The sequence below is a fragment of the Triticum aestivum genome, chromosome 3D (assembly GCF_018294505.1).
Source record: "Triticum aestivum cultivar Chinese Spring chromosome 3D, IWGSC CS RefSeq v2.1, whole genome shotgun sequence".
Classification (NCBI taxonomy): domain Eukaryota; kingdom Viridiplantae; phylum Streptophyta; class Magnoliopsida; order Poales; family Poaceae; genus Triticum; species Triticum aestivum.
This window is the reverse complement of record NC_057802.1, coordinates 394,765,643-394,787,670: the sequence shown is the minus strand read 5'-3', so window position 1 is coordinate 394,787,670 and position 22,028 is coordinate 394,765,643. Positions and strand designations below refer to the sequence as shown.

The 22,028-nt window shown below is 47.0% G+C and overlaps 2 protein-coding genes across 2 annotated transcripts; both read right to left on the bottom strand.

The window, feature by feature from the left end:
* Positions 1 to 7,705: 7,705 nt before the first annotated feature.
* Positions 7,706 to 8,519, bottom strand: LOC123074736 (non-classical arabinogalactan protein 30). Its single transcript, XM_044497498.1, has 2 exons — positions 8,279 to 8,519; positions 7,706 to 8,197 (listed from the first exon to the last, which is right to left on the bottom strand). The coding sequence occupies exons 1-2, from the start codon at positions 8,481 to 8,483 to the stop codon at positions 7,896 to 7,898; spliced, it is 507 nt and encodes a 168-aa protein (XP_044353433.1). The 5' UTR covers positions 8,484 to 8,519; the 3' UTR covers positions 7,706 to 7,895.
* A 10,702-nt stretch (positions 8,520 to 19,221) lies between these two features.
* On the bottom strand, positions 19,222 to 20,292 carry LOC123074735 (pistil-specific extensin-like protein). Its single transcript, XM_044497497.1, has 2 exons — positions 19,928 to 20,292; positions 19,222 to 19,765 (listed from the first exon to the last, which is right to left on the bottom strand). The coding sequence occupies exons 1-2, from the start codon at positions 20,211 to 20,213 to the stop codon at positions 19,452 to 19,454; spliced, it is 600 nt and encodes a 199-aa protein (XP_044353432.1). The 5' UTR covers positions 20,214 to 20,292; the 3' UTR covers positions 19,222 to 19,451.
* Positions 20,293 to 22,028: the final 1,736 nt, after the last annotated feature.

Genomic DNA, 22,028 nt, shown 5'->3' with positions numbered 1-22,028 from the left:
TTATCATAAATGAGCCGGAAATTTTACAGCGCGTGGCCTCTTTTAACCCGGAGATATGAGCCGCCGCATCTAAACAGAGGCAATTTTTGACTAAGTGCGGCGCAAACAAGTTTCACAGATCACAGTAGTTATTCTGGATCAAACGATCGACTGGAAAGGGAAAATTTCTAGACCTAGAACTGACACAGAGGAAGTTCACAGGTTCGAACGGAGCCTCTGTGCAATGAAAAAGGGATCTATGTACATTTGGAACGGGTGCGAAACAGTTACCGCAGCAGTTCTATACTGTCTAAAGATTAAGAAGGGGTATTAAGAGTGGAATCTATCAAGTGTTCATGACGGACGGCGACGAACACCGACGAACTCGAAGGTCGCTAATGCGGATCTGAGGAACAGGGAGGAGAAGGCTTACAGATGCGGAGTCGCTGCGGAGGTTCATCGCGTTTCTCTGGTCACGTCAGGTTGATGCATCGGCCTGAGTTGGTGAAGATGAGGAAACCCGCGGCGGCGGCGGCGGAGCTCGGGCGGCAACACAGTGGCGAGAGGAGGAAGAAGATGGATGCGACGAGTAACTGGAGGCTCGTGGGCCGGGCTATTTATAAGGTGAGGCTCATAAGTGGGCGCGAGAAACGAGGAGGCCACGGCGTGATTATCTCGCCATGAAAGCGCCTCGATTTTCGGGATAACCATTAAAGATAAGATCCGTTGGAGTATAACAGAATAAAAAAATGGACTTAATGGAAGATGACGTCACGGCGGATTACCAGGACTCCAGAAGATGACGTCACGGCGGGTTATAACCTTCGCACGACCATAAGCCGGAAGATCTTTTCTCTCAAAAGAATTGAAGATTGACATGAACCGGTTCAAATCAATCTGGGGCCTAATGTTGAGGATATAACCATTGGAGTCACCCGCCCAGGAGGGGCCGGGTTACTCATAATGGTCATCACGCGAAGCCCAGTACCGAGCTTGAAGACGGCGGGTCAATAATGGGTTTAAGACCCGGAGATGGCTTAAGGCCCGTAGTGATAACCGCCATTATGGTGGAACTTGTAGTGTAAGGCAAGAATAGTTGAGAGTCCGAGCCGGACACTCTTATGAGCCGGCCGGGACTCTGAGAGCCGTTGGGCGTCAACCTCTCTATATAAAGGGGCGACCCGACGGCGGTTTAGGGACAAGTAAGATCTCGTCGAGAGCCAGGCATAGCGATTAAGCTCCCTGGTCATCGAAATCGTAATCAATACCACCTCAACTGGACGTAGGCTTTTACCTTCACCGTAAGGGGCCGAACCAGTATAACCCTCGTGTTCCTTGTCCCGTTTAACCCCTTTAAGCTTCCTAGCTGCGATGGCTCCACGACTAAGTCCTTGCACGAGGGCATCTGCCGTGACAGTTCCACGACAAGTTTCTTCATCCATAACATAACCCTCGGGTACAACAGGCAATTCATATCTAGAGGGAGAATCATAAATTTCAGTTTCAATAATATCATCAGGTTCAGTGATTTTATTCTCTCTAACCCTAGCATGTTGTTCATCAAGAAATTCACCTAGTGGCACAATATTATCAAGCAAAGAAGTAGTATCATCATAAGCATCATGCATAGCAGAAGTGGTATCATCAATAACATGCGACATATCAGAATCAATAGCAGGTGTAGGTGTCGCAAGCTTACTTAAAACAGAAGGTGAATCAAGTGCAGTGCTAGATGGCAATTCCTTACCTCCCCTCGTAGTTGAGAGAAAAATCTTGGTTCCTTGATCTTTGAAATTCCTCATAGTGATCAACAGATATAAATCCCAAGTGACTCAGAGAATAGAGCTATGATCCCTGGCAACGGGGCCATAACAAGGTCTTAATAACCCACAAGTATAGGGGACCGCAATAGTTTTTGAGGGTAGAGTATTCAACCCAAATTAATTGATTCGACACAAGGGGAGCCGAAGAATATTCTCAAGTATTAGCAGCTGAGTTGTCAATTCAACCACACCTGAAAGACTTAATATCTGCAGCAAAGTATTTAGTAGCAAAGTAGTATGGAAGTAACGGTAACGATGGCAAAAGTAACAGTAGCAGTTTTGTAGCAATCGTAACAGTGGTAACGGAAATGTAACTTAGCAAAGATCAATATGAAACGAACTCGTAGGCAATGGATCAATGATGGATAATTATGTCGGATGGCATTCATCATGCAACAGTTATAACCTAGGGAGACACAGGACTAGCTCCAATTCGTCAATATAATGTAGGCATGTATTCCGAATATAGTCATACGTGCTTATGGAAAATAACTTGCATGACATCTTTTGTCCTACCCTCCCGTGGCAGCGGGGTCCTATTGGAAACTAAGGGATATTAAGGCCTCCTTTTAATAGAGTACCAGACCAAAGCATTAGCACTTAGTGAATACATGAACTCCTCAAACTACGGTCATCATCGGGAAGTGTCCCGACTATTGTCACTCTGGGGTTGCCGGATCATAACACGTAGTAGGTTACTATAACTTGCAAGATAGGATCAAGAACACAAATATATTCATGAAAAGATAATAGGTTCAGATCTGAAATCATGGCACTCGGGCCCTAGTGACAAGCATTAAGCATAGCAAAGTCATAGCAACATCAATCTTAGAACATAGTGGATACTAGGGACCAAACCCTAACAAAACTAACTCGATTACATGATAAATCTCATCCAACCCATCACCGTCCAGCAAGCCTACGATGGGATTACTCACGCACGGCGGTGAGCATCATGAAATTGGTGATGGAGGATGGTTGATGATGACGATGGCGACGATTTCCCCTCTCCGGAGCCCAAAACAGACTCCAGATCCGCCCTCCCGAGGAAGAACAGGAGGCGGCGGCGGCTCCATATCGTAAAACGCGATGAATCCTTCGCTCTGATTTTTTCTCCCCGAACGTGAATATATGGAGTTGGAGTTGAGGTCGGTGGAGCCTCGTGGGACCCACAAGACTAGAGGGTGCGCCCTAGGGGGTGGGCGCGCCCTCCACCCTTGTGGACAGGGTGTGGGTCCCCTCTGGTTGATACTTTCGCTGATATTTTTTATTTATTCCAAAAATAATCTCCGTGAAGTTTCAGGTCATTCCGCGAACTTTTATTTCTGCACAAAATAACACCATGGCAATTTTGCTGAAAACAGCGTCAGTCCGGGTTAGTTCCATTCAAATCATGCAAATTATAGTCCAAAACAAGTGAAATGAGTTTGGAAAGGTAGATATGATGGAGATGTATCACCCAGCGCATGGGGCCTGCTAGTAGTCCCCTACCATAGTTCCAAACCATGCCAAACCGCACCACCGCCTCCATTATCAACCTTGACAAGAAAAGCAAGCCGGTGCAGGCGCCACTGCCTATCATGGTCGACAGCGTCCCCGCAAACATGCCAGAGAGGCTGTAGTGCACCACACAGCTAGATCGGTGGAGCATCGCAGAGCAAGATAGGCGCGTCAGCGCCTAGAGGCTGTGGGGGCATGTCAGAGCAAGATTGGCGCGGCACCATAGAGCGAGAGGCGCGACGCGCCACACAACAAAAGCAGATCCATAGTCGCTCGTCTGTCCCATTCGCCAGGCCATTGCAATGGGGTCCATGATCGTCAGGAGACCGCTTTCCCGACAGCAATGGGCAGCAACCATCTGTGCCGTGCTTGCCCCGTTCACCTGTCGCTCCATTGGCATGGGTTGTGATGTTGGCCTGATACGCCGCCCCCTCGGTGCCAGCTCACCGGTCGCTCAGCTCGAGCGCCTCTTGGCCCACCAAGTGCCCGCGACGCAAAGGAACATGGTTGTCGCATCTTGGAGCTGATGATCTCCGATGAAATAGTGAGCTTGGAGCTTGAGATTGCGCTCTAGGAGTACCGCGAGCATGTCAGACGCATGGACGAACTCCTGCACGAGTTTAGGGAGAGCCAACAAGAGCTTTTCAGTAGGCAAGGGTAAGTGGTCATGGACGCGTTTTGTTTTGTTAAATCGTTTGCGATGTTGATTGCTCTTTGTGCACAACAATCATAATAATATTATATTGCTTTGTTTTAAAGTGTGCATTCGTTCTTATACACGTAGATTGTGAAATTGGCTAAATTTGTTCCAGAGTATACTGAGGTCAAATAATGGCCCAATGCAAGTGTTCATTAATTTCAGACAACACTTGCAATGTTTGTAAATTTATTTTCTCAAGAACACGCTTGGAATGGTTCGATCTTTGCAAAGAAAATATTTCAAATGCAGATGACCTGTTTTTGTGTGCCACACATAGTTGATCAAGATCACAAGTGTGATTTTCTGACACAGTTCAAACCTTTTTAAAATGTGCTTGTAGTTCAAAATCGAATTAATCCATTTAAATGCCTAAAAATGCATATTAATCCATAGAAAATGGAAAATGGCCACACAAAAATTGCAGAAATTACAGGGGCCTTCGAGCCACTTTGAACAAGACAGAAAAAGTCCGAATGAAATGGTCACCAACCATTGGTTGGTATTTTGGTAACAAAAGGGATGTATCAAGGCACTTCATATATGTATAAACAATGGAAATCATTATTTAAAAAGTGAGAAGTCAATGAATTAATATCAATTGGTGTGTGGGAGTGCATCATGCAGATGTATTCCAAGTTTAAAGCTCGTGCGATGAAGAGTGGGTAATGTGCTCTTCAAACTAGTCACTTCCGGCAGAGGTGGATATGATCCTTCCCGCGGAATGCTCCGGGCACAACACAATGCACATTCCAGAATTTGGGAAATTGGCCGAATTTTTTCCAGAGCATACTGAAGTCAAATAATGGCCCCATGCAAGTTTTCATTAATTTCAAATAGCATTTACAATTTTCGTAAATTTAGTTTCTCAACAACGCGCATGAAACGACTTGATATTTGCAAAGAAAACATTTCAAATCCATATGAACTATGTTTGTGTGCCTTACATAGTTGAGCAAGATCACAACTGTGATTTTCTGACACGGTTCAAACCTTTTTTAAAGATGCTTGTAGTTCAAAATTGAATTAATCCGTTTAAATGACTAAAAACGGAGCACACACGTATGACAAGTCAATCGTGTGCAATGTCGAAAACAAAGCCACGGGTGAAGGTTAACAAATGGTTAGAGCTGGCTTACGCACCACACAATCAACATACACAAAACATGTGCAATAATACATGATGCCATACCATCAAGGTTTGCAAAGTGTCTGTGATCAACAATGTCCCCACACGATAAAAACTTGGAAATTGTGTTTGATTACTTGAGCTATCTCCAACGATTTGACCAAGGAGAATGTGTCCGACGAGTGGGACTACGGCATACATTTATTATTAAGGGACTATTTGTCATTCTTTCATTATCACCCACAGTTTTTTATACGTAATTGTCTGTGTTTGCTTGTCCAATCGCACACGTTCGGTTTATACCAGTTGTGGTTAATGAATCGATCCAACGCACACGATTTTCTTTACCGTCAGCGATTGACACCCCATCGCCAACCCACTCTAGCACACGGTTCTATAAAATGTCTGCGGCTAGGTGTAAAAACCGTGTGAGCCGAGGTTGGGTGTACTAGTGAGGCTAGATCTTAGTGTTTTATTCCGAAGAATAATTCTGAGCAAAGTCTGAGCCAACTCCAAATGATGCCTTGCAACAAGAAGATGATCTGAAACACTACTATTGCCATGTATGTCTAGTATAAGTTAGACCCAGAGTTTTCACTCCAGAGCTTCAAACCCTGTGCTCAATCGCACCACCAAACGTGAATCACCATATATTCTCGTCACTAGCCGATAATCACACACGGTCATAGCCCTGACAAAGACATCACCATGCAACCGAATGTCTATAGTATACCTGACCATGGGCAGCCCGGCTCGGACGGCCCGACCCGACCTGGCCCAAAAATCCCGGGCCGGGCTGAGCCCGAGTGTGCCATTGGGCCGGGCTTGAGCTTGGAAATTGAGCCTGACGGGCAGATCAGACCGGGCTCGGGCTTGCATAAAACGTGATTTTAGCCGTAGTCGGGCCAGGCCGACTGAGCCGTGTCGGGCTTCCTCGGGCTTGGGCCAGGCTCGGGCTTGCATAAAACGTGATTTTAGCCGTAGTCAGGTCGGGCCGACCGGGCCGTGTCGGGCTTCCTCAGGCTTGGGCCGAGCTCGGGCTTGCATAAAACGTGATTTTAGCCGTAGTCGGACCGGGCTGACCGGGCCGTGTCGGGATTCCTTGGGCTTGGGCCGGGCTCAGGCCGGATGGTTGGGCCGGGCCGGGCTCAGCCCTGGGTTTTTAGCACCGAGCTTTTTTTTGGCCTGGCCCGAAGCTCGTCCCGACCCGAGATATGCCTAGGTATAGTCTATAGTAACTAGTAAGGGAGGTGCTAGGCGCCAGACGCCTGAAAATTTTACAAACGGCCAGTCAATTTTCCTCCACCTATCTCAACTATTAGATCAATCAAGATCCAATGGACAATGCTTCATCTTCAACCTCAAGCTAGTACACATTGTTTCTCTTCTTCCTTTCGCTGCTACTGATCCAGCCCAGGCCTAATCGCCCGCCTCCGCCCCTCGCGGCCGATGACACTCGTGCGACCGCCTCTCTGCCCCACCCTTCCCTCGACCTCCTCCCACCGTCAGGCTTGCCACCACCCCCGGGCCATCGCTCTAAACCGATGAACCACCAGGAATTTCTCGGCGAACTTGCACCCTCCCACCCCTAAGATAGACATCGAGGTTGCTGCTTCCCGGCGAACATGCACCCCTCCCACCCCTAAAATAGACAAGATAAAACCTCCTGCTGGTGCTCCGCATGCCTCCTACTTCATTCCTGACAAAAATTGACTAATCGAAATTTCATTTTCAGATGACTCACGTCAAGTTAAACTGGTATAGTAAACCTTCCACCACGACCTGAGATTTTACAACCAACATACAAGCCTAGCTTCCACATGGATGACATCAGCGATGAGGTTTTCAATAAAATCTCACACAACTGAGCATTAGAGAGACCCATTATCATTTTGTAGGGTTTGATTATTATTTTTCTTCTTGAATATGCACGAATGTGTGTACTGTATATTAAAGAGAGAGTGGGGGTAGAAAGGCCCTCCACGTCGATGTTACATATTATAATACATGCACACCTACTCCACGTGACACGCTACAATATCAATGCTAACTTCTCGCAATAGCCCACACTACCAACTCCCCAAGGAAGGTGTTGATGTCCCCCTTGAGTATCCCCGCTTCTAAGAATAACATGATTCATGGACGGGGTTGCGCCGTCGAACACAATGGCGTTATGGTTTGATTATGGGGCGATGCTAGTGGGTGTTTGCGGGCGCTTTTCAGTTTACGAGTGCACGCATGCTATATTATATGTCAAAAATCAGTAACAAATTATATAGAGCCAAATGGATGATGTCAGCGCCATGAAACCCTATTCTGAAATTTTAAAAATGTGTTACTGTTGTGTTTCTCGGTCAAAAGTCAGTGACAAATTATATAGAGCCAAACGGATGAAATGAATCGGCCAAATCAACATCCGCTTTTACAGTTGTGTTTGTCGCGAGAGTTATTCAAAATTAGATCTCACATGGGCATGTTTCGACAAATATTTTCCAAAAGCAACTCGCTTTTCTAGCTTGGACCGCGTTTTCTTTCAACCACAATGCTAAGTCATTCATTAGTTTATATGACATGCACTAGTTTCCTCAAATCGACATATATAATACATAAAAAAATTACAAGTTTATAAGTTCTTTTTTGTCATGCTAGTTTATGTTTTGGAAAATACAAGGGTGATTTTTTAAAATTATACTGTATAAAACATCAGTAGTACTCCGAGACACCGCGTGTGTCCCGGAACCTGTGAAGCCCAAACTTGATCGATCAATCAGCACTTGCCGGGCTTCTTCGGCCCGAAGACGAAGTCGCCGGCCGTGTAGAGCGCCTGCAGCCCGTCGGGGAGCGTCACGAACTTGCGGAACTTGAGCGGCGACCCCTTGTTCCTGCGGGGCTTGACGGGCACGCCGCACGCGCGCACCGGCGACCCCAGCACGTACACCTTGCAGTCCTTGCTCGTGAAGGGCGCTGACTGCTGCGCCGTCTGGATCTGGAAGTAGCCGCGCGCGTCCGTGGCGCCCCACATCGACAGCGCCCACTTCCCGCGCTTGCACCGCAGCAGCGCCGGGGCATCTGCATAGCAAAAGAAGAGGCGAAATCAGAAAACGCTTGATGGTTTGATCAGCGTGGACTACGGCGCGCGCGCATACGTACTCTGGAGCGGGGACGCGTTCTTGGACTTGACGTAGCCGGCGTACCGGCACCCCTTGCACCACACGGCGCCCTCGACGCCGATGGTGAAGTTCACGTTCGGCGGCGGCCGCGGCAGGCCCATCGCCGAGCTTTTGCTAGGGAGGCAGCCCAGGGAGAGGACCACAAGGGCGAGGCAGAGCATAAGGCATCTCGCGAGCAAAGCCATTGTCGTAACTTGCTACTATGATCAAAGGAGAGCGTGTGTGGTGTGATGATCGTGGTAAGCCTGAGAAGAGGGTTCGTTTTATAGGCTGGCGTGCATGTCGAGGTGAATCGAGCCACAGATTCCGGTTGGCGATATTGCTTTGGATCGATCGTAGATTGGTTTGCACGCGCGAGGAAGATGCGTGCATCGATGCAAGGCTCGACCGATCAGACGTTGGGGCTTACGTACATCATTCATGCATGTGGCTGGTGGTGCCTTGCAAGCCAAAACAGCACCCGGCCGTCTGTCTAATAGAGCCTTTTGTACCCTAGTCGAGAAGATGGATAATACGGATTACCATATATCGTTATTACTTGATACATAGGCTAATCTGGTGTTTACTTCATCACTTGGGATACCTGGCCGTGCAAATTCGTTGGCGTCGGCGGGGCGGCGGCGCCGTTACGCACTAGCGCTGGATGATGCGCAGAGCAGCAAAGGGGCGCCGATACTTCAATTTGCATGCAAAGGGATGTCTTCGTGGTCCTGATCGTGGATCGATGGCTTCATACATATCGCCGCCCCACTATATCGATCACTCTTGCAAAGTCAACCCCAACATTTTTCTGTTGCTGAAGATAACTTGTTCTCGTGGAAATGGATATAATTATTATGCCAGAAAAGAAATGCTGGCTATGATGCAAACTTAAGACTGATTTTGCTGCCACTGTCATTTGTTAATTCTTTGGCATGTCTGCCACCACTGAGCCGATGCAGCAATCGAAGCGCCGAATTGGGTGTGTAAAGGATAAAGCGGAAAGTTGTACTTTTTTAAACATAGTACAACCATATCCCTATGAGCACCTTCGGGAGAACTGAGCCGGCATATCATCTTGAGATTTACGAATTCACGTAGGCGTCTCTTCATTGACGGGAACGTCTCATCCCACTAAAAGCGCATCGCTGAAAATCCTGACATAAATCCAAGAATAGTGCGAGCAGCAAAAACTTAAATCCTGATGGGCTGAGAATACCACTGTCCATCTAACATCCAACTACAGATTGATTCGCGCCTTTTGACACGTTGATCTAGCACTGGCTATGTACCCGTACAATGGTAGTACAAGAGTCTCCGGGCGCTTATTAGCGCTGGCTGTGTTGATGACTTGATACTTGTTTTTTCTCTTTTTTCTTTTGTACACATGTTTATTTAATACTCTCTTTAGTGCCAAAAACGCTCTTATATTATGGGACGGAAGAGGTAAAAATTACCGTAGAATAATTGTTCTACGGTCTCTGGCTTAAAAAAATAAGCGTTGGCTGTGTTAGCTAACTAGAAACATAAAAAACCATAGAAGATATTCTAAAACCGACTTCTAATACATCATCTACAATTAAGCCACATCATTCCGAAAAATCTGAATGGGCATGAGATATTGAAGTTTTTCATATATGTATGTTACTTTGCCGCACTTTTAATCGTATGAATTATTATTACCGGTGAATTTACGAGCTCCAGACAATTTTTACTATATGAAAACACTTTCAACATCTTTTTAGTTATTATTTATTTAGAAAATATAAAAATATTAGCTACAACATTATCTGTTAATATCTCGTACAATTAGCAAAGCTAGCAAGGATGAAGGCAATTTTATTTCTGTTGCATTACTTGTCATTGGTATAGAAAACTTGTACTTGCACAAACTGATACCATGGTTTGGCAAGAACTTACTTTTTGCTACAACCCCTTGCACTCAGAGAAGAAATAAAAGATGAACCATGGAGGTGCCTCAGAAAATAATGCGTGAGAGAGAAGGAGCAACATCACTATCCCTTTCAGTATACACAAAAATGCTTAAAAGTAGGACCACTTCATGCATTCTACAACCGAAAATTTCACGAGTTTCATGTTTCATATACTAGTGGGAACTTACATTGTAGAACTTGGCTTGTATATTTCAGTGATGAGCTTCCTGAAATACTCAAGGTCTTCATGAACAAATAAGTTGGGTGCACTCCCACTTAGTCCATAAGAGAGCTTTCATAAATAGGTTTGTATGTGTGCATCCTAGTTGCATAACAATCCCTACTCCTTGTGTTAATATCGATCATAAGGCCTTCCTCATTGCCTAATGGTTAGCTGCGCTGATACAAGATGTTGTCTGTTTTTGACTTATTATTACCCTAATCATTATTCTATTTCCCAGTAAGTGCAAGGCATAGGTTTGCACTCAACCATACGTAGGTAGTTGATAGGTCGACTAGCGTAGACGGGCAACTTTGCTATCGTACCTGGTATGCCTCGGGTTTATGTTTTTTTAAGCAATTGCTAATGCATAATTTATTTGGTCTAGGATGGTCATTTCTTTGTTCCCAACATAATATTGAAATTCTCTACAAACCCTCTGTATTTGAAATTCGGATTCCACAAAAAATATTTCTTCTTTCTTCACCTCATGGCAATAGGAAAATTGCAGATATTACTCCCATGCTAGTTATTTCTCCCAACCTAATATTGAAAATCTCTCAACCTTTGGCATTGGGATTTTGGACTCCACAAAAATAATTCATCTATCTTCACTTCCATGGTGGGACTGAGAGGATTGCAGATATTACTCCATCCTAGTTAACTTTTATAAGCTTGCACAAAGAATCATGATATACTTTGGGGCTTTGGTTTCAATGTAAGCTTAAGAGTTAGCAACAACAAGCGTAGCTAGTCCACTTTCTTACTCGAGAAAGAGCAAGGTTTAATTTTGGGGAGGTTGATGGCTCTATATTTTCGCCCATTTTAAAGCTCATTTTTGCATATTAACTCCATATAGCATGTACCATTGAGCCATTCATACCAATTGTATGTACATTGTTCATACTTTTTAGTTTGCACTAGTTTTATCACGAGCATTGCATAGTATGTAGTGTTTCTTAGTTCTTTTTGTATTTGTAGGTGATTCGGAACTCCCACGGACTTAGCACGATGAAAGGTAGAAGGTTGGGATAACTATGGAGGAATTACAAGCACCAGATAAAGGCTTTAGTGGAGTTTGCATAAATGATATTACCCAACAAGCCCAAATTGAAGGTCCAATACCAAGGGGCTCATCCATATAACCCAAACAAGCCCAAGACCATAAAATCAGAGCTTGTATGACAAAATGACAATAAAGGTATAAAACTCCACATGCAACTCCAGAAGAGAAGACGGAGTGCGGTACGATCCTACCAGATCCTACTGGTGCTCGTACCAGGCAATTTGGGCTGCAAAATCAGTCATAACTTCCACGATTATTCGCCAATTTTAACTCCATTTGTTCCTACGACTTCCTTGGCCACCAAGAAGTTTATTGGTAGAGGATAAGGCTCATTTAGAGCCCTTAGATCAAAGGAGTGAAGCTACATCCAAAGAGGAGACTTGTGGATGCCGGTTATAAATACCGCTTCTACCCTGCCGCCGATAAGCATTCATCATCCTCATCTATTCCCATACCTCCCACGTTCAAGCCATCATTCATATCACGTCAAGAGGCACTAGGGGGTTGCGCCAAGCCCCATCCATTGCATCCTTGGAGGAAGGCCATGGAAGGAAGCCGCCGAAGGAACCACCGCCGCGGGGGCACGTTATGCATCGTCACCGCCGCCACGCCACCTCTCCTTCCTTCCTCATCACGGTCTCCGTGAATGACTGTAAAAACTCTTGAACCCCCTCCCCCTTTAATGTGATGTTATTTGAGTGATTAATGATGATTGGTGTAACATCTAGTACACGTGTTATTGATAGAAGTAGTTTATTTATGTATGCTATATCCTCATATTATAATTTACCCTTGTGGTAACTTAGTGATTGGAGCGGTCTAATCCACCGCTGTAGTTGGAGACATTCACTCCCCATGCCATACATTGGGATAACTATGGAGGAATTACAAGCACCAGATAAAGGCTTTACTGGAGTTTGCATAAATGATATTACCCAACAAGCCCAAATTGAAGGTCCAATACCAGGGGGCTCATCCATATAACCCAACAAACCCAAGACCATAAAATCAGAGCTTGTATGACAAAATGACAATAAAAGTATAAAACTCCACATACAACTCTAGAAGAGAAGACGGAATGCGGTACGATCCTACCAGATCCTACTGGTGCTCGTACCTGGCAATTTGGGCTACAAAATCAGTCATAACTTCCGCGATTATTCGCCAATTTTAACTCCATTTGTTCCTACGACTTCCTTGGCCACCAAGAAGTTTATTGGTAGAGGATAAGGCTCATTTAGAGCCCTTAGATCAAAGGAGTGAAGCTACATCCAAAGAGGAGACTTGTGGATGCCGGTTATAAATACCGCTTCTACCCTGCCGCCGATAAGCATTCATCATCCTCATCTATTCCCATACCTCCCACGTTCAAGCCATCATTCATATCATGTCAAGAGGCACTAGGGGGTTGCGCCAAGCCCCATCCATTGCATCCTTGGAGGAAGGCCATGGAAGGAAGCCGCCGAAGGAACCACCGCCGCGGGGGCACGTTATGCATCGTCACCGCCGCCACGCCACCTCTCCTTCCTTCCTCATCACGGTCTCCGTTAATGACTGTAAAAACTCTTGAACCCCCTCCCCCTTTAATGTGATGTTATTTGAGTGATTAATGATGATTGGTGTAACATCTAGCTAGTACACGTGTTATTGATAGAAGTAGTTTATTTATGTATGCTATATCCTCATATTATAACTTACCCTTGTGGTAACTTAGTGATTGGAGCGGTCTAATCCACCGCTGTAGTTGGACACGTTCACTCCTCATGCCATACATGAAGGGCGTGTTTGGTTGCAGTTTGCAACAGTAGTTGCATTGCATGTCCATCTCCAGCCAGCCTGGTTCTTGAAATGCAGCCTCATATGCAGCAGATGTAACCTGTTTGGTTGCCTGTATCGCATGGAGGGGCACTTACCCCCCTACTGTTTGGTTGTTGTTTTTGTGCTTAGGGTGTGAGCAAATGCAAACTTCAGCTGTTTGGTTGCAAACATCGTTTGTGTTCTGCTCACCCCATTCAAATATGGTGGCCTTACCACCACATGATGAGCACAACAGCAAAACAAAGCAAGCAAGCAAATGAAATCAAACGAAGCAAGCAAGCAAATGACAGCAAGCTACTTAACTACATAGAATAAGTCTAGATTAACAGAAGGGGCATCCTCCTTCCCTGCTCCATGCCAGGGTGCTGCTCCTGGCCAAAATATGAACAAGTACCCATAAGTCTCGCCACACACCATAAAAGTTCAACACTAACACCTTACTTAACTTAACTACATAGCATGCTCGATGTCACCAACGCAGTTGTGCCTGCTGCAACGAAACCTGCACATGATCGAGGAGTCGTTGTTGTAGATCTAAACCTTCAGTCCGAGTCCTGAGATGCGCACAACGTCGAGGTCGCCGGGGACGATCCGGTGGCGGCAGCAGAAGTAGTTCCAGCCCCGGCTAAGCACCATGTGCCCCTCGAAGTTCTGGACCTCCACCCAGAACACGCACCACTTGTTCGCCGACAGGCTAACCACGCGCGGGAGCCGCTTGATGACTAGCCAGGTGTTCATCACCTCCACGAACTTGCGAGGGATGACGAGCATGGCGAGGTCCTCGTTGTCCTTGATCTGCTGGTAGAAGCACAGCGGCTCCCGGGCCCCCTCCTCGTGGCCCTGCCTCGGAGATCGTCCTCTTGAACGAGGCAGGCTCATGAAGGTGATCCTGCCAGGCAGGTCCACCGTCCTGAGCCACCTTTTCATGGGGATGAAGTCCTCGGCGCCCTCAGCTCCGGCCACCACCTGAGCTCCTCCACCCGCCACATCCCAGTCAGTCTTCAATATCTTGTCAGGTAAGATGACAAGTATTAGTGCACAAACTCTTTGCAAAATGGCACTGATCAGAGACATTTGCCCAAGAGCAAATGCCGCTGATCAATGCACAAACTCTTTGAGCAAATGCCACTTATCAACGCCACTTGTTGTTAGGCAAATGCCACTGATCAGTGGCACTGATTAGTGGACTTTCCCAACAGCAAGTGCCATTGATAAGTGGCATTTTTCCCAACAACAAGTGGCATTGATAAGTGGCATTTGCCTATGGGAAATGCCACTTATCAATGCCACTGATCAGTGGCACTAATCAGTGGACTTGCCCAACAGCAAGTGCCAATGATCAGTGGCATCTGCTTTTCTGCAACTGCCACTTATCAGTGCACTATCCTAAGCATGGAAACATCTAAAAATAGCAACAACAAGTGCCAATAGCACCCATGTGCAGCCATGCACATTTGGCAGCATCCTAAAATGGTCCTACTACATGCAGGTATAACAATCAACACAAACCCTAGCTTGAACATGTATGTTAGCAACATTAACAACAACATGAACATGATCCTAGCTTGAACATGAACATGCCATTTGCATGAACACAGATCCTAGCAAGACCCTACCATGAACACAGATCCTAGCAAAGCACACTACCATTGGGATTCTAGCATGAACACGGATCCTAGGACACGCTAGCAGTAGCAGATCCTAGGACACACACCGTACGAAACAAGAACAGATCGGTCTGATTGGATTCGATTGGGATCGCATCCAATGGGATCTACTCCAATCCTATCTAATCCTATCGCATCCACTAACTACTAGCACATGCCTAAGAATTAAACCCCTAATCTACTTCTACGAGCAAGCATTGAGGGGGTTCGACTCACCGGAGCACGCGCAGTCGCAGCGAACCGCGGTCGGGGTGAAAACCCCGGCGGGAAGGAGAGAGGTGGCGGAGCAGAGGAGGAGCCGGCCCTGGCGACGGCCTGCGGCATCGGCCCCGTGCTCATAGCCACGCCGGAGGTCGAGGAGGATGGCCCGCCGACAGGAGAAAACCCTTGGACGGGGGTCAAGAAAACCCCTTGCCCAATGGGGTCCCAACAAGCGGCGGCTCCGTCGACGGCGCCGGCACCGAGCCCGGGACCACGTGGTCCGGAATCCGTGACGGAGCCGGAACGGCCGGCACCGAGCCCAGGACCACGAGGTCCGGAATCCGTGGCGGAGCCAGAACGGCCGGCACCGCATTGGCCAGCGCTGGTGGTGGCCGACAGCAGATGGGGGACGACGCTCGCAGCGTCGACGCCAGGTCCCGCCCCGAATGCTGGAGCCCGGCCAGCCAGCACTCCTGGATGCTGGCGATGTGTTGGTCGACGGGGGTCAGAGGGCGGCGCAGCGGTGGGTGAGGTGAAGCCATCGGAGGAGAGGAGAGGGAGGGGCGGTGAGGGAGAGAGGGAGCGATGGGAACAATGCGACTGGGCGGTGACAGGAGAGTGGGGGCGAGTTATGAGACGTCCCCTCCGTCTTCCGCGCTGTCCGAGGCGTGCAACTGCCTCGCACGCGTGGCCGCGTCCAGCCAGGCTCGCGAGAGACTGCCGATTCGACAGTTTTCGCCGGGCCAGTCTACAGGCTGCTTTAAGGTCCGTGCGGGCCACAAACCGCATACAGCCCAGGCAACCAAACAGGCCGCGCACATCCCGCGTGGGCCTGGTTCGGCTGCATGCGGGCAACCAAACACGCGCCGAAGTTGATACGTAGATTGTGCGATATGATAGACCTCTGGGTGATAGGCTTTGGCATCTTAGAGAGCGGCACAACTTACCTAGGAGTTACAGTTGTCCATAGAAATGATTACCTTTGGTCTGGTCCATGTGACCTTAATGTCTTCTGTTAGAGGCTCCATGTATGTGACAAGAGTAGGACAATTGAGTTGTCTCAATAAAGTATTGCTTGAGAGACGATGTTATTTGAGGGACCAACCACCATAAGTTGTCCGATCAACACTTGGCGACATTGCACATATGCTAACCTGTGTCATCCACGTCACTAGTAATACTAATCTCCACCTTGACATCACTTTTCTCAACTAAACATCACATTACTTCTCCCTAGTTCCCTTCTTTGTTTAGTTAAGTTTTTATTTTCCTTCCCATTTAGTATTTAGTATAATCCCCCTATTTTCATCATTTTTCCTAGCAAATGGTAAGATGAATTATTTTCAAACTCAGGTTTTGGTGCGGGTATAATTGTGTCTGTGACATCATAGCTGCGGGGTTGGTAGTTATTTTCCTATAAGCTATCTATGTGTTCGACAATTAAACTGGAAAATACTTCTCGTGAATTATGCTTGAATACGATTTTGTGCACTTGCAAACATCAAGCACCGAGCTCCTTTTATGAGGGGTTTCAAAGTCCGGTGGCTCGCAATCGGCTGGGGTCTCTAAACCTATTGTGCACGATTGCGCCTACGCAACATTGGGCTCCTGCATTGAGAGGCAATGTCCGACGCTTCGCAACCGGTTGGGGGTCTCTAATTACCTATCGTGCACGACCACACCTATACAATATTAGTAGGCTCCTATTTCAAGGGATTTCAACGTCTAGTCGGACTCAGATACATGATCTCCAACTATCGCACACACCTCTCCAAGTAGCTACTACTGCATACGTTGCTCTGAACTACCGCACACGACCGCAACAGGGTCTCTATTCGTGCATACGAGTTCTACAACCATCGCACACCAATCAGACAAGTACGCAACATCATGATAGAGTCTCGCATCGATCGGGATTGAGCTCATTGTATACATGCAATAATATCCCATGCTCGCGCCAACTACCCAACATCCTAGTCATGTATGAGAGGCTGCCATCTGGGTCCGACCAGTTGAAAACCATCCAGCCCTGCGAGGCACATATGTGACAAAAATTTAGTTCGTTTTGGCCGAAATGTTACATATGTGTCTTTTTTTTATATTGCACTTGTGTTTTTCATTCGAGTATCTTTCATGCTCGTCAGGATGAGACGGAGTCGTGGGTCAATGCTGGAATGAATGAGTCCTAGCTTTAGTGGGTTGCCCCCTTGAGCCCGCCTGCCTTTTCAGTTGAACAAAATTTTATTTTCTTTTTTCAGATGTCTTTGATTTGTATTTCTTTCCTAATCTCACTGGAAGTAATACCCATTGTATTTTATCCAAAATAAATAAACTCAGGGTTACACCCTTCTCCTGGCACTAGAACAGCCATAGGAAACGAGGAAAACCGACGAACAAATCATTAGGAGAAACTCTATCTTCTAGCGGCTAGGGTCCTTCTGATGTCTTATAGTAGTAGTACTGTTCCATCAAAGTGACATAATTTTTCGGGAGACTAAAAGTTTTTTTTTCTCAAGAGAAATACACACACACAGAGGTGGCCATAGTTATGGATGTGGATTTTCTATGCGATTAGCCTAATGACAGGGGGGGGGGGGGGGGACAGGTGGTCATGCAATAGAACATATAAGAAAGTCAATGGCTTATTAGCCTACTCATTTTATTTGGGTTTGGAGGAAATTTCAAAAATATTCTTTCTCCAGCCAATATTGATCGTGGGTAGTAGCGGGGAGCTCCTATGTGACGCTTGATGCGGCAAATTGCCTATCAATCGCACATGAGCAGCTCCTGGGCCAACCTACTTTAGTGATTAGCTCTATAGTGTGCGGTTCTATCATTTTTTAGTTTATTTTATTTTTTAATTAAATTATTTTTACAAAGCAATTTTTAACATCTTTTAACAAAAATTCTTAAATATAAGAACATTGTTTTCCAAACATGAAGATTTGTCAATATCAATCCCGAACATGTTTTAAAATTCCTGAACATTTTGTAAGAACGTGATCAATTTTTTAAAATTCACAAACATTTTTTAATAAAATTTTGGGTGGAAACAGTGAACATATTTTCGAAAATGGATTAAAATCAATTAGAACCTTCTACAAAGTTTCCCAAATCGGTAAAAACCAAAATCCGAGCTAAATGGTATGGCCCAGATCGCATCCTTAGCTGGTTGCCTTGGGCGTTTGGTAGACAAACTGATGCAGCGAGCGTCAAATACGGATTTCGGTAGCGCTTCCGAGATGATCAATTGCGTGCACATCAGATGCTCACAAGCACGTTATAGAAGATCTGAGTATACATGCACGTTATGGAAGATCATAGCACTCCATTTTGCAGTATAATATGGGAATGGCTACACGTCAGTCGATTGATTTTTAAATTTAGGTCAGTCGATGACTGTTGGATGCAGATTGAACGATGGGCAGCCCTTCTTCTTCCTCCAGCTTCTTCTCCTTTCCCAGGCCGCCGCATAGGCCACCGGCCGAACCGCCTGCGAGCACCACCCGCAGCCGGCGGCGCTTTCGCGCAGCCTCGCCGCCCGCTCTTTTCGGAACCGCTCCCCACCGCCGGTCTTGCTGCCGCCCCTGGCCACCCTCTAGCCCCGCCCACGCCCAGTTTTTTTCTCCGGCGAAACCCCATCACCGCCGTCCATCACCTCTCTTACCTTAAACCTTAAGATAGATGGGGTAGCCCTCCGGCGAGCCCCTTCCATCCCTCCGGCTCACTCCGGTGAACTCTCAAAATCGACTGGCCCCAATTTAAAATTCAGTCGACTGTCATTTAGTTAATGTGGTACTCCATCCGTCCCAAAATAAATGTCTTAAACTTAATACAACTTTATACCCAAACTAGTACATAGTTGAGATACTTATTATGAGACGGAGGGAGTATAATATACCCTTTCGCAGGGTGGCTATTACCTTGACTTCCAAGGTTCCCACTTCAAGTGTGAATTGGAGCTCGATCTAAGCTCGTGGATCTCGGTGTAGTGGCAACCGACAGCCGTAAATGTCAAACAGCTTAAAATAATGCACGTTGGCAGAAGAATCATAGTTATGGTGGGGAACGGAGGCCACTGAAAACTCAAGATACTAGCACTACACTGCAACTGCACCAACCAACAAACTAGAAGAACTGAACGTAAATTGGCGGATCTAAGCTGCTAGGAACACGTACAATACACAAACACGAACCACTGCAAGTGCAAAACTGCCAAGGTGACTAGTTGATTATTACTTAGTACCAGGTGGATCGAGGCGGCGCGGTCAATAAAATGGGCAATGCTGTCCGGCGGAGGGGCCGTAGAAGAGCACGCTGCTGGGGCAGTAGACGCCTTGCAGCCCCACCGGCGGCGAAGTTACGGTCTCTTTGACGAGCGAGAGCCCGATCCACTTGTTCGGCGGGTAGACGGGCTTGTCGCAGAGCGGCGTCGGCGACGTGCCCAGGTATATCTTGCAGTTGCGCGCGTTGAAGTTGGCCAGGTCGTAGAACATCACCAGGAAGTAGCCGTGCTCGTCCGACACCGTCGCTGTCACGTTCACCACCTTCCTCCCGTAGCACACCAGATTCACCGTTGCACCTGCAAAGACAAAACCAAAACGGGCAGTAGAGATAATGTCAGCCTGCGTTTATGGATCGAATGGATGCATGCACGCATGAGATTAAGACTGAGCAGGCTAATTAGCTACCCCATGCCGAGGCGACGGAGTAGGCGAGAGATATATATAGGGGCAATGCGAACCTTGGATCGGTGACGCGTCCATGCCGCGGTTGTAGCCCCTGGATTTGCAGGACTTACAGTAGATCACGCCCTGCACAACGACGAAAGGTGGCGCCAGCTGGACAGGCGGCGACATGTTGGTGTCATTGGCTGGCAACGGGGGCATGGAAATGGCACTGGCCGGCTTAGGCGGTGGCGGCGGCGCCGGTGCCATGGCCGAGTAGTCGGCCATCACATGGTGGGCAGGGAGTAGCAGCGCGCCAAGGACGAGTAGTGCTGCCCGGACTACAGCTGCGTAGCTCCTCATCTCTGACTAATAATTTTCCTGTCAACGAAGGTGTGTCGATCCCTAGTGGTATAAGCACAAGCACTATAGCTAAAGTCAGAATGAACTGGGTGATCAGAAGTGCCCGGCCACGGGCTAATTTATAAGGGGTGTGGGCTCTGTTTGCCCGGTGGCCAGTTGACCGGACGAGCGGCGCGGCGCGGCCAAACCAGATTCCATTCACAGCTAATGCAGAGGGCGTCTCGGAAGTTCAGTCTGCTTGCTGTCATTTTGTCTGTACAACGGTAACTTTTTCCTTTCTTGGGATTGATCACTTGGAAAGTGTGATGATATGATGATAAATTTCAAGATGTGGTTTTCGGTGCAGCGAAATCTGTCCGTTCGTGAGAATGCGCGCGGCTGCTTGGGTTAAGCGCAGAGCTTCGGCTTCGTTTGACTTCACCGTAGTGACTGCAATGATGGTTGCGCCTTTCTTCGTCCGCAGCTTCGCATCCCGTCGGATAGGTTAATCTCGGCAATTAATGCGTACAGTAACCAAAGGATGCCAGAGATGGACAGAGTAACATGCCATGGTTAACCTGGCAAGTTGCTTCGTCAGATTCTGTTCCGGTGTGTCAGGTGCTAGCACGACGCGTCCTCGGAGGGATAGTCGGTGATGCCACACGTAAATCATGGATCCGGGAGCTGACCGTTTAAAGCTTCTCTCATGTTCCAGATTGAGAAAATTGCAGAATAACATCACAACTGGAGTAAGTGTTTAGTACTATAATTTTTCGTTCCTAAACTCACAAAAGTTAAGAAATCGTCCCTCAACATTGAAACCAACAAACCTCAGTCCGTGAACTAGTCAAGTCAGATAGGTTTCGCCCCTTATAACACTTTGGGTGGATTGAGTAAGATGTGGACCCGGTATTGACCGCCATGGTCTCAGTCCCGCACTCCCTCAACCTCCTTTCTCATATACCCTAAATCTAGAGCGGGCGGCGGCGTTGGCAAATTCGCTCATGGGCTGCGGTGGCGGGAACCCAGACATGGCTACCACAACAAACACAGTGGGCATGGTGGCTTGAAGGTCGCAGAACCGGCAGTTCAGCGTGTGATGGCACTGCCGCTCGGCATCCATGTGAAGGAAATATGCCCTAGAGGCAATAATAAAGTTATTATTTATTTCAGCATGTCATACTTTGGTTCGGCGGTATTGTTGGATGAAGCGGCCCGGGCCGACATTACGCGTACGCTTACGCGAGACTGGTTCTACCGACGTGCTTTGCACACAGGTGGCTGGCGGGTGTCAGTTTCTTCAACTTTAGTTGAACCGAGTGTGGCTACGCCCGGTCCTTGCGAAGGTTAAAACAACACCAACTTGACAAACTATTGTTGTGGTTTTGATGCGTAGGTAAGAACGGTTCTTGCTAAGCCCGTAGCAGCCACGTAAAATTTGCAACAACAAAGTAGAGGACGTCTAACTTGTTTTTGCAGGGCATGTTGTGATGTGATATGGTCAAGACATGATACTAAATTTTATTGTATGAGATGATCATGTTTTGTAACCGAGTTATCGGCAACTGGCAGGAGCCATATGTTTGTCGCTTTATTGTATGCAATGCAATCGCCCTGTAATGCTTTACTTTATCACTAAGCGGTAGCGATAGTCGTAGAAGCATAAAATTGGTGAGACGACAACGATGCTACGATGGAGATCAAGGTGTCGCGCCGGTGACGATGGTGATCATGACGGTGCTTCGAAGATGGAGATCACAAGCACAAGATGATGATGGCCATATCATATCACTTATATTGATTGCATGTGATGTTTATCTTTTATGCATCTTATCT

Bases quoted from the DNA above. Each gene is read 5' to 3' on its own strand.
- LOC123074736 (XM_044497498.1), bottom strand. From the start codon at position 8,483: ATGGCTTTGCTCGCGAGATGCCTTATGCTCTGCCTCGCCCTTGTGGTC. The intron at 8,198-8,278 runs GTACGTATGCGC...TTTGCTATGCAG, and splicing joins GAACGCGTCCCCGCTCCAGA to ATGCCCCGGCGCTGCTGCGG.
- LOC123074735 (XM_044497497.1), bottom strand. From the start codon at position 20,213: ATGAGGAGCTACGCAGCTGTAGTCCGGGCAGCACTACTCGTCCTTGGC. The intron at 19,766-19,927 runs GTTCGCATTGCC...TTGTCTTTGCAG, and splicing joins GGACGCGTCACCGATCCAAG to GTGCAACGGTGAATCTGGTG.